The sequence below is a fragment of the Vespa crabro genome, chromosome 9 (genome assembly GCF_910589235.1).
Source record: "Vespa crabro chromosome 9, iyVesCrab1.2, whole genome shotgun sequence".
Lineage (NCBI taxonomy): Eukaryota > Metazoa > Arthropoda > Insecta > Hymenoptera > Vespidae > Vespa > Vespa crabro.
Window position 1 is genome coordinate 6,460,688 of NC_060963.1, and position 14,313 is coordinate 6,475,000.

General features: G+C 40.2%; 1 protein-coding gene across 1 annotated transcript in view; it reads right to left on the minus strand.

Moving 5' to 3' along the window:
• The window catches only part of LOC124426745, a 183,791-nt gene that overhangs the window by 159,301 nt on the left and 10,177 nt on the right, over nucleotides 1–14,313 (minus strand). Inside the window, exons 2-3 of the mRNA XM_046968816.1 lie at nucleotides 7,902–8,027; nucleotides 4,999–5,131 (exon numbers count right to left, since the gene is read on the minus strand). Of these exons, the coding sequence (XP_046824772.1) occupies nucleotides 4,999–5,131; nucleotides 7,902–8,027 (259 nt within the window). The remainder of the gene's footprint in view (nucleotides 1–4,998; nucleotides 5,132–7,901; nucleotides 8,028–14,313) is intronic.

The window sequence follows — 14,313 nt, forward strand, 5'->3', positions numbered from 1 at the left end:
GTATATAAATATTCTTTAAATATATTTATTTTCCTTTATTATTATTATCATTATTATTGTTGTTAATGTTGTTGTTGTTGTTGTTGTTGTTGTTGTTGTTGTTGTTGTTGTTGTTGTTGTTGTTGTTGTTGTTGTTGTTGTTGTTGTTGTTGTTGTTGTTGTTGTTGTTGTTGTTGTTGTTATTTTATTTTCTTTTCTTTTCTTTTTTTTTTTGTAAATCACGTTTCTCTCCCATCACGTTTAAGGAATCGTGATTTTTCTACCTTATGACCTAAGTCTTCGATTAAAAACAGACTAGTCATTATGTCGTCGTTAAAAACGATACCACCAGTTAAATCGTGTTAAATTACGCGAAAGGGGAACGGTTCGACGAAGGCGAAACGCGGCCCCGTAAATCGCTCGTCTATGCGCCAAGAAAGGTGTAGAAGGTGCACGATCGCGAGTGCAATCAATGAGCGATAATCGTAATTACGTTGGCGATTAACGGTTCGGTTCTTCGCTCGCCTCCTTTGCACTTCATAGCTCGCGTTCTTCCTCTTTTTTTTTCTTTTTTTCTTCTTTTTTTTCTTCTTTTTTACTTTTTCTTTTTTTCGTATTTTATTTCTCTTTTTCTCTTCTTACCCTCCTCACGGTCTTCCTTTAATGATAATTTTGTTTTTCTTTATGCTCGCCCGTTCGTTCGATTATTTTAAAGGAACCCGTTAGAGATTTCCCTTCGATATTAGAAAGTGCGACGACAGAACGACATCTTCGATAATCGAATGCATTAACCTTCGTTAGAGGAACGAAGCAGGAATGGAAGTCATCGTTCATCGTCGTTTCGACGTGTTCTTTTCACAGATGACTCGGCCGTACACACCTTCTAATTCCATCGTGTCTTCGTCGATCGATCTTCTTTGTTCTAAGTGGGATGAACGCGAAGAATAGAGCGTGTAATTTTGTTCTAAGAAGCAATTATCTTCACGACCACGAACTTTCTAAGGATACTGCTACAGTGTATAGGCGCAGCATTCGTTGCGTATACGTTCTCTCTCTCTCTCTCTCTCTCTCTCTCTTTTTATCTCTCTCTCTATCTATCTATCTATCTATCTAACTATCTATCTATTTCTATCTATCCATCTTTCTTACACACAATATCTCCCCTTCCCGATGGGGATATCCAATAGTTAACCGCGTTATATTCGTAGCACGTTTCGGTCATGGACGTCTTTTATGTTCTCGAGTTTGCGTTTAACAAAAAAAAAAAAGAAGAAGAAAAGAAGGATATCAAAATCGGGAGAAGATCTTTAAAACGTTTCGCGGCGATTATCGAGGCAACGCTCTTAACGTTTCAATATTTCACCATTTCGTTCGAAATAAATTATTATCTTGTCGTGCTTTCACTCGACTACAATTAATCTTGTTCAAGCGATTTCGTTGCCGAGATAAAAGGCAGCCGGAGTGACTTCTGGTATGCGGTTTCACCGATAAAGTCGTACCGCGTACGTTCGAACGGTTTCCTTGCTAGCTCGTTAACGACTTCATTCTTGCGAGAACTATCGATGAAAAAAAAAGGAAGAAAGAAAGAAAGAAAGAAAGAAAGAAAGAAAAAAAGAGGAAAAAAAGAAAAGTAAAAGACAAAAAGAAGAAGAAGAAAGAGAAGAAGAAGAAGAAGAAAGAAGTCTCAAGACAAAGGCGCATAATTACGAATGCAAAAGGCAATCGTTTCGTTTCGTTTCGTTTCGATTCGATCGTTCGTTCGTTCGTTCGTTCGTTCGTTCGAACGAGGCACGATCAGATAGATCCTCAAGCCGAATGTGGCTGATTATTTGAGAGTAAGTAAAGTTTCACTGAAGTAAAACAAGAAAGCTTCTTTGTAGTCCTCCTAAACGTCTACTTACATACATACGTACTTACTACTAGCCTGTAAATAAGAGTATCGTGCTAGAGGAATCCTCATTAGCATCGTAACACCGACGTAAGTTATTGCGCCTAATGATAGAGGCGCCCTTTCAAGGACTTTTAAAGTTCTCCAGAACTTCCCACCTGAGATCCTTAGAACGAATATACGATAGGTAGTTTACGGTAGAAGAAAATCGGACGATTGAGAGATACATTGTCTCATCGACGAAGAGTTTCTTCTTTTTCTTCATCTTCTTCTCTCTCTCTCTCTCTCTCTCTCTCTCTCTCTCTCTCTCTTTGTCTTTTCTTTACCAATCGTTGGAAACCAAAAAAAAAAAGAAAAAAAATAGAAAGAAGAAAAAAGACAGTTAGACGAGTAGGTAAAATCGATAATATCGTAAATAATTTTGATCACGTTTTATCGGATTCACGTAGAAGTATTCTTTCAAGAGAGTATAAGTATTCGAGTTTGCGAGCTTTCGTGTATATTCCATATGGACGAGAAGGAGAAATAATGAAAAGCCGAGCGATAAATAATGCATCGGCTACCGCGGGAGGCATATAACTCATTCCTCGGGTATATAACCCGGCCTCTGCTTTTCTCCTTCTCCTTCTTCTCCTTCTTCTTCTTCTTCTTCTTCTTCATCTTCTTCTTCTTCCTCTTCTTTTTCTTTTTTTCTTTTTCCTCTTCGTCTTCTTCTTTCTTCTCTTTTTCTTCCTCTTCCTCTTATTCTTCTTCCTCCACCTTTTGCCGACCCCTACCACACCGTACGTTGCTGCGGATTCCTACCTGCCATAAATCCGGGCGCTACCATCCGAGGCTCTAATTGCATTATAAATTGTGCGTGCGCCTGCATCCTGGCGAGTGCACGCGGTGCACCGGCCTCCGAATGCCGCGTGTCGAATCGGCGCTTCCAGGATGCTGACCGGAATCGAGTAGAATCGACGTGGCTGTACAACGAGATAGCCTCGAAAGAGATCGCACCGACACCACCATCACCACCAACACCACCATCATCGTCGTCCCCACCGCCTACGGCATTGATCGTTAAGGAGATCCAGAGGAGATTCGTCGATCTTATGGATCGGTGCGCTTAATCCGACTCGTTGAGATCGATCGACTTATAAGTATCTTCCTCACGATCGTTCCGAATTAACTTCAATCTCGTCGATCCGATTAAGCGAAATAAAAAGGGAAGATACTAGGTATATTTGTTAGTACAAAATCGATCTTGCAAAACTACTAGGCGTATCTTATAGGAGACTTATACACTACCGATCGTCAGGCAATTCGGATTGACATCATCGCTAATGACACGCGAATCTATCTTACTGGTTCATCGCCAGTGCCTTATTAGGAGGAACAGAGTGGCTTAGGCACTTTATCGTACGAAGAAGCGAGCAAATAAAGAGAGAAAGAGAGAGAATGAAAGAGAGAGAGAGAGAGAGAGAGAGATATAAAGAGATAGAGAATAAGATTGCCAGAAGGCAAGTAGAGTCGTATGATGTCATTCAGACATAATGACGTGTCTTATCGACCGATGCGTAACTGAACAATTATCTCAGAATCCAAATAAACCCGATCTATGGCAAATTTTAGAAAATTTTTCACTTTATCCATCCTTGATGAACACACTCCGTGAACGAGTCTTTCAAAACTTTGCTACGTGCTATGGTTTACATTATCTATATCTAGTTTCTTTCGGTATAACGAATGCTTTATTCCTCTATGAGATACAGACGAACGTCCGTTCTGACAGACGCATGGATTTCGATCATCGATCCGTGATCCATCTTGAACTAAAGATCACGAACTAAACTTGACTTGAATGAATCTTATTCCCTGAGGTCCTGTATCGTACGAGCTGAATGGTGCAGATCGTTAGATAGAGGATCGGTACCTGAACTCGTTCTATAAATCCTCCGTGAGCACAATTATCCGCTGGATAAGGATTATTGTTACTGCCCCGGTTGGATCCTGGCTTTTGCAGGAACGGCAAACGGCTACGATAGATAGGATGCGAAAGGGAGAGAGAGAGAGAGAGAGAGAGAGAGAGAGAGAGAGAGAGAGAGAGAGGAAGAATAACCCTCGTAAATACATTCGGTCTCCATTATGCGTGCCTGAGGACGTTGATAACGTAATAATGAACCTTCGGCGTACCTAATGAGATCCATTCGAAAAAACTTATTTCCTAATCGCGATCGATGTTCCGCACGTTTCTTTTTCGGCCGGTGACATTTCGTTTCTTTTAATCCTTTTTCGTACACCTTCTCGTTCGTCTTTGTTTATCTGTCTTAGCAATCGGAGTAAATTTGTCACTCGTATGCGAGGACGCATTGGTGGAACACGATTTATTCGTCGAGATGAAAAGGTTGCGAGTTCAAAAAAGATAGACAGAAAAAGAGAGAGAGAGAGAGAGAGAGAGAGAGAGAGAGAATCGGAGAATGAGTGCGAGTGAAAAAGAAATAAAGAAAAGGGGGAGATAGAGAAGAGAAGGAATTTCGTTTCACTCGAGAGAATCAGCGCGTAGCGACGAAGCGGTGCGTCTCGCTTATGTTCGTCCGTGCCTCTAATTATCTGGAATGAAGACATCACAAGAGCAACAGAGAAAGAAAGAGAGAGAGAAAGAGAGAGAAAGAAAAAGAGAGAAAGAAAGAGAGAAAGAGAGTCGTCTCGAAAGCCGAGCACTTCAAGTCACAGGGAGAACGAATCGTTTGCGTCTCGTTGCGCCGATATTTTCCCCTGATTATTTATTGTCCCCTACCGAGCGCGTTGGATCGTTATTCTTGCGTTTATGGCAGCGACCGTGCTCGTTATTACTAATGGCGCACTAGTATACAAAGCGACTACCGAGAATAAAAAATTAAAAGGAAACGAAGGAGAACGATTCCAAATTATTCGATAGGTTTTTCTAATTTTATATAAATGTAGAAGAAGAAGAAAAAAAAGAAAATATATATATATATATACATGCATAAGTTAAAACGAAGAAAAAAATGTAAATTTGTTTCGTTGAAAATTTTCGTTACGACACCGGTCAACGTAGAATAATATTTTATAGGATAATCTACGGGAATGGTAAGGGAAATGATAAAGAGACTCGATATCTGACTCACCATTGTGAAGTCTGCCTTTGGAGGAGCGTAGGTGTTCAATAATGGAGGTGAGGGGTCTACGGCCACTGCCGCCACCACCCCCACAACTCCAAGGGGAGTCACGCTCCGAGCCGTTCGCCAGGTTGTCACGATCCTGAAAAATGAAAGAAAATAAAAAAAAAACAGGAAAATAGAGATTGGACGATGGTGTTGTTATCGGACGATGGTGTTGCTCGGGTTAGAGTGGAACAAATACATTAATAACGTTTAAGCTTTACGATATGTTTATTTAAGTAATACATTATTAAATCCATCTTTAAGATATCTCTATATTATCCGGACTGACTGCAACAACGACTCTTTCTCATAAAAAAAAAAAAAAAAAAAAAAAGAAAGAAAAAAAGAAAAAGATGGAAGAAAAAAAGATAAAAGAATAAATAGATACGACAGAAGATTTGTTGTTTATATCAAGCTTATGCCTTACATGTTTGTCGTATATATCTAAATGTATATATACATTCTATCTTAAGTAACGACCTTGAAATAATTGATTCCAACATCGGGCTATCTTCCATCTTTGACAATGTGAACCGAGCGACACGTTAATTAAAACGATTATTGATAAATGCGACTTAACGTTCGGTTGATTGAATCACCAAGCACGCTTGGATACGTGCGAAAGATCGACGATTTGAAATTGTGTTCAATCGACGATCTGATTATAATCGTTGAGCGTACTATGTTGACCAATCTCAAGTTTCTTCCGAAAAGTTCCATAGAACAAGTCCGATGATTACACGCGATAAATTGAATTATCGACGTCGTTAATCTCGGAATCAAAAAGCTATGTATGCGTATTTATATCCTTTGGAAAGATGGAAGACAATGACGAACGCTCTCTTCCGTAACGTTTCTTTCTTTCTTTCCTTCTTTCTTTCTATCTTTCTTTCTTTCTATTTTTTGTCTTTTTCTTTTACTTTTTTTTTCCTTTATTTCTTTCTTTCTTCAGCTTGCGTGACAACCGCTAATCACGGCTCGTGAAACCATAGTAATTATTCTCGCTCACTTATAAGGTACGAAATGGGATAGAGAAAGAGAATCTCGAACCCGGATACTACATGCGCAGGTATCCATTAGAATAGTAAGAGTTTTAGTTTCTAAGTGGCCGATAAGCGCTATAATTAAATTACACTTTAGATATTAAGAAGCAAACCTCGATGAGATTCGCAAATCATATATATATATATATATATATATATATATATATATATATATATATATATGTATATGTATATATATGTATATAGAGGTGCATAGCTATACAACATACGGTTTGTTATACCGTAAATCAGGCAGGAATAATGCCTTCAAATGCTACGTCAGCGGATCTAAGAAGAATACCGGTCGATCCGATCATCGTATTTTTTTTCTTTTTTCTTTTTTTTTTTAAGCTTATTCAAGCTATTTTCGCAAAATCATACTGATCGTTACGAAACTCTTGCTACGAGATAGACATTTTTCGCGTGCACGAATTTGGAAAGATTCAAAAAGAAAAGAAACAAGAAGATACGAAAAGAAAAGAAAAGAAGAGAAGAGAAGAGAAGAGAAGAGAAAAGAAAAGAAAAGAAGAGAAAAGAAAAGAAAAGAAAAGAAATGAATATAAAAGAGTATCAGAGTGCGTCGTTCTAGAGGTGTCCATTTTGAAGATTGGCACCTTCCTCGAAGGAGACTACAGAGAAACTAAAAGAAACAAGAGAGAAAGAGAAAGAAAGAGAAAGCGAGAGAGAGAGAGAGAGAGAAAGAGACGGAGAAGTGGAGGGCCAATAAAACCGCGAAGGGTTCAATGACAAAGAGAGCTACATCGCGGTTTATTCCGAAGCTTCCTGTATGCAAGGCTAAGTACTCTCTCGTTTGACGAGCAAGCTCGATCCACTCTGGACTTATGGTTAGGTCGCCTTACAACCGGATCGGATCGATTCCCTCATGACACGTATGGCGGTGTCGAGCGTGCATTATAGAGCCGTGTCTCGATCGCTCAGTGGGCCCCTATAGTACCAACTTCAACTTGAAGCGGTGGACAAGAGACCCAAGTTTAGAATTCCCTTTGGATCGTAATGTCAGGACGACGAGGAGGAGGACAACGACGACGACGACGACGAAGACGACGACGACGAAAAGGACAACGATGGAAGGAACGAAGCTTGGCGAAACCGTTACCGAGAAGTCGTTAAGCCTCGTCGTTAAGTCGATTATCCTCGGCCCTTGACGACGAAGATCTCGCATCGAGTTTCCGTGGCTCCTCTCTTCGATCCACGGGCCCATCCAACCATACGTTTATCGACGCGCTACGTGTCTCTCGGCCTTCGTACAAATCGTCGATCCTTTAAAGGACTCTCTCTCTCTCTCTCTCTCTCTCCTTCTCTCTCTCCCTCTTTTACTCTTTTCTTTAATCGAGCCTGTCCTACGGAAACTTTCGTCGACTTTCGTCGAGCATCCATCCTCGTTTCACATTCAGAAAGTTCACAATCTCATACTTTCGTTCGGAATCAATGAACGAATTGCACTATCCGACCATTCTCCAGGGCCGTTATTATCCACTCGCGCTTGTCCACTCGAGAAAAAGGAACTTCTACCGAGATAGAAGCGCCGGTTAAAACGCAAAATGGCTTCGCTCTTGATGCAGCGAAGAAGTGCCGCGGTATTTATGGTTAACCGTTGGTGCTTATCTTTCGACATAAATACGAAAATATGTGCCCTGTCATAAGTTTACGAGAGTCGTGGACGCGAAGTAAAGGAGAGAATGAGGAAGATGAAAGAGAGAGAGAGAGAGAAAGAGAGAGAACGAGAGAGAGAAAGAGAGAGAGAGAGAGAGAGAGAGAGAGAGAGAGAGAACGTAAAGTTAAAGATTGCGAACGCAAGCTTACCACCTGTCTCTTACGGTGCCACTCGAGCTGTAATTGTCGAAGAGAAGTCTGCCATAATCGTCCATCGTGTTTCTTCGTCTTCCTCTTCGTCGTCATCGTCGAGGACCCGATCCTCCTCGATGAAAACTAAGAACCGAGAAGAAGCGTTTCGTTCGAGTACCGTCGAGTGTCATCGGAGTGAGTTTGTAACGGCCGACGACAATCGGCCGACAGTTTTCGCGAGAAGTAAAATACCACGAGCAGAGTCTGGGGACATCTAAAGCGTTCCCATTAAGAAATAGTATTCTCGAGAGAAGAGAGACATCGTTACATTTTCCTGTTACCATTCGTACCACGATTTCTCCCACGATCTGAATAGTTTTTATTTCTTTTTTTTTTCTTTTTTCTTCTCTTTCTTTTTTTTTTTTCTTTTAGCAATAATAGAAAGAAGTACGAAGGGAAAAGAATATTATTTACTTCGTATTTGTTTTCCTTTTTTTTTTGTTCTCTCCTTTTCTTTTTATTCCTTTTGTTTTTATTATTGTAATATAATTCAATCGTTATTATATGGTCAAAGGACGAAAACTTTCTAAACTAGTGGAATCGTTTGAGGATATTGAACAAGCTACGCGAATCTTTCGTCGAATACGTTCGACCGTTTCGATTCTCGTCTCAGTGGGAGCCGTATAGATCTCGAATGAGCATTCGTTCCTCGAAGGAGAAGCGAAGGGGACACCCGCTGTTAAGCTGCCGCATAGGGAAGTATAAGTAAGTAGATCTCTCTCGCGTGCTCCGCCGCGTTGCTTCGTTCAAACGAACGAACGGAACGAACGAACGAATTCGAAGAGCGTAAGAACTCTTTCTACGTCGTAGAGAAGAGAAAATTATGATCGATCAAAAATCGATAAAAAAAAAAAAAAAGAAAAGAAAGATAATAATACTTATCCAGGATTTACAACTAGAAGTTTTCGAAAATCCATACGAGTGTGTCGGGTTTGCGGCAAACATCGAGAAGGACTATGAAGGATGTATGATAAGTGAAAAGAAATAAGGAAGAAGTAGAAGAAAGAAAGAAAAAAAAACAAAACAAAAAAAATGAAAAGATGTGGAGTATTGTATGAGTGATCCTTGCTAGGAATCGGCATGTAATTAACCGAACCGGTAGACTACCAGCTGGACGACGAGTGGCGCACGCTAATGTGCCTCTAATGTCGTCCCGCTCTTTATACTTACCTCTTGGCTTGTTTCGGAGGAACATCAGAGAAGAGGGAAGACTAAAGGAGAGTAGAAGGAGAAGGAAAAACAGAGGAAGAAGAAGAAGGAAAAGAAGAAGAAGAGAAGAAGGAGAAGGAGGAGAAGGAGGAGGAAGAAGAAGAAGAAGAAGAAGAAGAGGAAAAAGAAGAAGAGGAAAAAGAAGAAATCTTGAAAGCAGAGCTCTTTCTCCCTCTCTCTCTCTCTCTCTCTCTCTTTTTCTCTCTTTCTCTTCGACGCGCATACGATCTATGCTTTCGTGCTCTCCTTCCATCGTCCCCGTGCTTTACTACCCGCTTTACTCGGCTCTCTCGCCCTAGGCGAGCTCGGTTCGACGTAGAAAGATCCGCACGAGATGGAAGTTACGAGCGTCGTACGGGGAGAAGAAGACTTTTTAAGAGCGGATATGCACGCGGAGAAGCTCGCTCGAAGACAGAGACAGAGACAGAGAGAGAGAAAGAGAGAGACGAAGAGAGAGAGAGAGAGAGAGAAAGAGTTACACACGGCAGCTGCTCTCTCTCTCTCTCTCTCTTTCTCTCTCTTTATCTTTCTTTCTCTCTCTCTAGCGCGCGATGCGGGATCTTCTTGAAGCGAACTGAAATTCCTTTGAACTTCCTCTCGCGTTCTCCTTTGCTCGAAACTAACGAGTCGAAGGCGAAGGGTTTGCCGTTCTAAGAAGAACAAAGTCGAACAGAGTTGAACAGAAGCGAAGTTAGTAGGGTTACAATACGTATATAAGTGTATGAGCAACAAGATCTTTAAAGGAAACAGACGTTCAAACAGAATCTAATATATATATATCCAATTTCGAGAGAAATTTTCGAGAGAGTCACAGTGTAAGGGGATATATATATATGTGTATATATATATATATATATATATATATATATATATATATATATATATATTTATCAGCTTTCCCTGAAATATTAGACGCACGAGTCACGATGATTCAAGGGGGAAAAGAAAAAAGGCATAAAAAAAAACAGAGAGAGAGAAAGACTCGGAAGCAAGATTATCCAGCAATGTACGTTGGTAATAGCGGCCATAGCGAGTGGTAGTAGTGCCGCTTGTCAGAAGATTACCGCCGACCGTCTGCTCGTCCACGAGTCTTTCCTACGTGCCGGTGCCGTTGGCAGGTAAAAAGCTTCCAGTCGGGTGACCCGCAGAGACGATGACGAACGTGACGAGCGAAATAATCGTTCGTATCGATAAGCCGAGTAATCGAGGCGAGTTAAAAGAGGAGAAAGAAAAATATAGCCAAGGGAAGTCAGAGGGAGAGAGGTGAAGGGATGAAACTCATCAGGGACGCATTAGGATGGAAAGGACTTTGCTTCTTCGACGTCCCGTTGGGAAAGGGTGAGAATGTGCTGCTACCAACTAGGAAGGATAGTAGGCATCGATCAAATTATCTGGCAAAGAGGGAGAGCAAGAAAATAGGAACTTTTGATAGACTCGCTTTAATGACCGAGCTTATGACCTTTAAGAAATCTAACGACGGCCGATCGTCGCTTCGATGTATCCAGATATCTATGTGCTATATACACGTATATGTGTATATGTATATGCATGCATGCGTGCATGCGTGCATACGAGCGCGCACACTTGTATCTCCATGTAACCATGTGATTTATGAGTCGAGTAAAAGCTGTTGAAAGATCGTCGATTATTACGGATTACCTTCGAACGATCGTTTCGTAAGTTGGCTCGTTTATTGGATTACCAAATTACAGGGTTAGGCTACCGCGAATTTAGATCTTCTTTGCTTCCTCGTTGAGTTAGAAAGGGTTCGATCCTGTCTCTTTCTCTTTCTAACTCGTGTTCTCGAAAAAAGAATGAAAAAAAAAAGAAAAGAAAACAAAATGAGAACTCTCTTAGCCTACGATCGATCGACCAATCGATCGATCGAATCTAAAAGCGTTTTTATATCCGACAAATTTTATGCCAGTCCACTCGAATTTTCCTCGCTTTCACTCGATACTTTCTATCTGCAACGTTGATAGTGAAAGACGTGGAAAGGTACAACGAACAACACGCCCCGTAAAATGATCAACCATTGGCGATAATCTGTTAGAAATGCACCTGCTAGATCGAGGTCACGGCCGTACTGCCACCTTTTCTCCTATCAATTCTAAATCATCATCTCTCGATATACCATATATCGCTTTCCTATTAAACATGTCCAACTATGGTTGTTATTAATTTGTATTTGCTTATCTTTCTCATATTTTTTTCGTTTATTCTCTCATTGATATTTATAAATCTAATGTAATTGATACAAACATACATGAACGCATGCACACATTTATATCGCTAATTCCTTCGTTATTCTCAACTAAAAAAAAAAAAAAAGGAACATCAAATTTTTATTCGTAAACAACAACATAAAGCAAAATGTATTCGACTCCTATATGCACAAACTCGACTCTATGATTCTCGTTTGAAAAGCTATTAGAGCTCGTAGAAAATATGCAGCACGCAGATACTATTACACGTCAGGAACGGAACGCACGCGTCTTTAATCTATCATTCTGGTACATAATCGTTTGGCATTGCCTATGGAGTTAACGCGTTGCTCGTGAATGTCAAGAATCGATTCCCATGGCTCGAGGGACCGGTCGAGAGAGCAGTAAGCCGTCCGCGTTACACGAACGTGACATTCGATTCCAATTGGAAAATCAGTGTGTAATATTTTCAAATCGAGTTCAGATCGAATTTTAACGATTCGATTTCTTTTCCGTCCATCTTACGTATCTAAATGTCTAAACTGATTTGCTTCTTATCGTTCTTAGGAAATGGGATACTTATCGTACGCGCGATTATGTTAATTTCTTCTGTCATGCCGCAGCAGCACAGCACTCACCGGAGTAATACGAACAAGTTTTCATGGATCGTGTGTCGTTCTATATTCTACAAAAGATCGTCTAACGCCCACTGCCTTTTCAGGCGTATCTCGCGACGATTATTTTAAATTAATATCCACCTTTCTCCGTGATTTTTCATCTCTCTCTCTCTCTCCCTCTCTCTCTCTCTCTCTCTCTCTCTCTCTCTCTCTCTCTCTCCCTCTACACGCGCTTCTGTATCGAAAGGAGCAGTGTACCGTAAAACGATTAGCCTATCGATCAAGAACCTGATTGGCCCATTGCCTGGTTGCTTGTATTCGAAGAACAAGAGCTCATCGACGTGACCGTAGGCGTCGTTCGAACGGAATTGCGAGACACAAGAGGCCAAGGAGCAAAGGACAAAAGATGAGGTCTTTCCGAGAGGCTATCAACAATTAGACGCTATTCAGAATGAAATTCAAGGACGTTTGAAGAGCTGTCTTTAAAAATGAATTGTAACTATACGTCGTAAATGAACATAGAGAGATAGAAAATTGAGTATTTGAGAGTGCGAAACAGAGACAGAGATAGAGAGAAAGAGAGAGAGAGAGAGAGAGAGAGAGAGAGAGAGAGAGAGAGAGAGAGACAAGAGACGTTAAAGAATCGGGCTTTTTTCTTTCTACTCTCGTTCTTCGACATCGTTAAGTTCCTTCTAAAGATATGTTTACGTAACTACGTATCGTTTAAGAGTTTGGCATGGCTAAGCGCGAGTCAGCCGAACCGTGAAATCGTGGACACTTCCTTGCTCGACGTAGAAAGACGTAGCGTAGGTGGCAAGAAAAATGTATTCTAGGATGCAAATGATTCGATTCCTAAATAGAAAATCATCGGAACAATGGATCATAATTTTCTTTAAGAATTTTTCTCTTTCACTTTATGAAACAAAAAAAAAAACAAAAAAAAGAACAAAAAAAAGAAAGAAAAACAATGAAAGATAATTCATAAAATAATTTTATATAAATTAACGATTATTTTAACGAATAAAATCATCTTTAATACTGCATCGTATGATGCACTTTCGATCAAATTAACGATCTTTCAAGGACAGATTTCATTGATGTAACGGAAGCATGATCGGTAAAGGGTTTTAGTACTACTCTGTACAACAGCACTGGAGGCAAACGATTCGTTGAAATTACCAAGCTAATTGAATCTCAGATAGCAAAGATAATGGCGCGTACAAACTGCTCCGACCATCATCGCGCCGCGAGCGTCGATTATGAAATCATGAACTAGTAGGTGGTCCAGAGCTATTAGAGTTCCTGACAGCGTTTAAGTATCGCGGCTTCCCTTTTGTCCTTTTAAATTTACGTATACCTTAACGACGAACAATTTTAATCATCTGTCGAGTTTAACATTGAAAAATATATTTTCATATAATTTCTTTCATTTCGTTCAATTATATATATATATATATATATTTAATTAAATAGAAACGAATCTAAACGGTTGAATCTTAGTTTTTCTTACGTACGTTATATTATTTATACGATAAAGATATTATTATAATTATTATCATCATCATCATCATCATCGTGACCATCGTAGTTATTAAAAAACCAAAAGGCTCAGTTTATCTATGATTTAAGAAGAATACCCGAAGTAGTCTCGGTCATCCGGTCTAGCCACGGCGAATCTTCACGGATTCCGCGTTGCGCACGATCGTGCCTTCGAACGTATTCCCGTGTCAAGAGGTGAAGGTCTAACACGGCCTTGAGAAGCATCGTGCGTTCAGCAACACGTATCTCGCCGTTTCCTCATTGCCTCTACGTGCTCGTACCTTCTTCTTATAATGCTTTTCCGAAAGGCGATTTATTTACTTCGTTATTATGCAATAGGATGCATAATGAATGTATTTCGAAATATTTTTATCGAGTAGTTTAAAATCGTTAGAAAGGGGAGAGTGAAAGAAAAAAGAATAAAAGAAAAAAAAATAAATAAAACGAACAAGAAAAAAGAAAAAAAAATGGAGTATACAATCAACGCGACTGTGTTTCGTTCGATCGGCATAACAAGTGCAACAACACGTCGTGGTATTACGAGTCCACGCGTGTATTTGCACACCAGTTTCACATGTTCCACGACACCTCGGTTAATGTCAAAACGTCAAAGCATGACTGGTCGGTCGGTCGGTCGGTCTGTCTCTCTTTTTCTAAGCGACAGGAAATAACCGATTATTATCACCGTCGCGTATTCCGTCTATCCATTTAACGTAAATATACATGGGGATATAACGTAGGGTACAATTTTGCAGAATTCTCTCAGAGATCGCCGAAAGGCTTTTCTCTCTTCGAGACGGC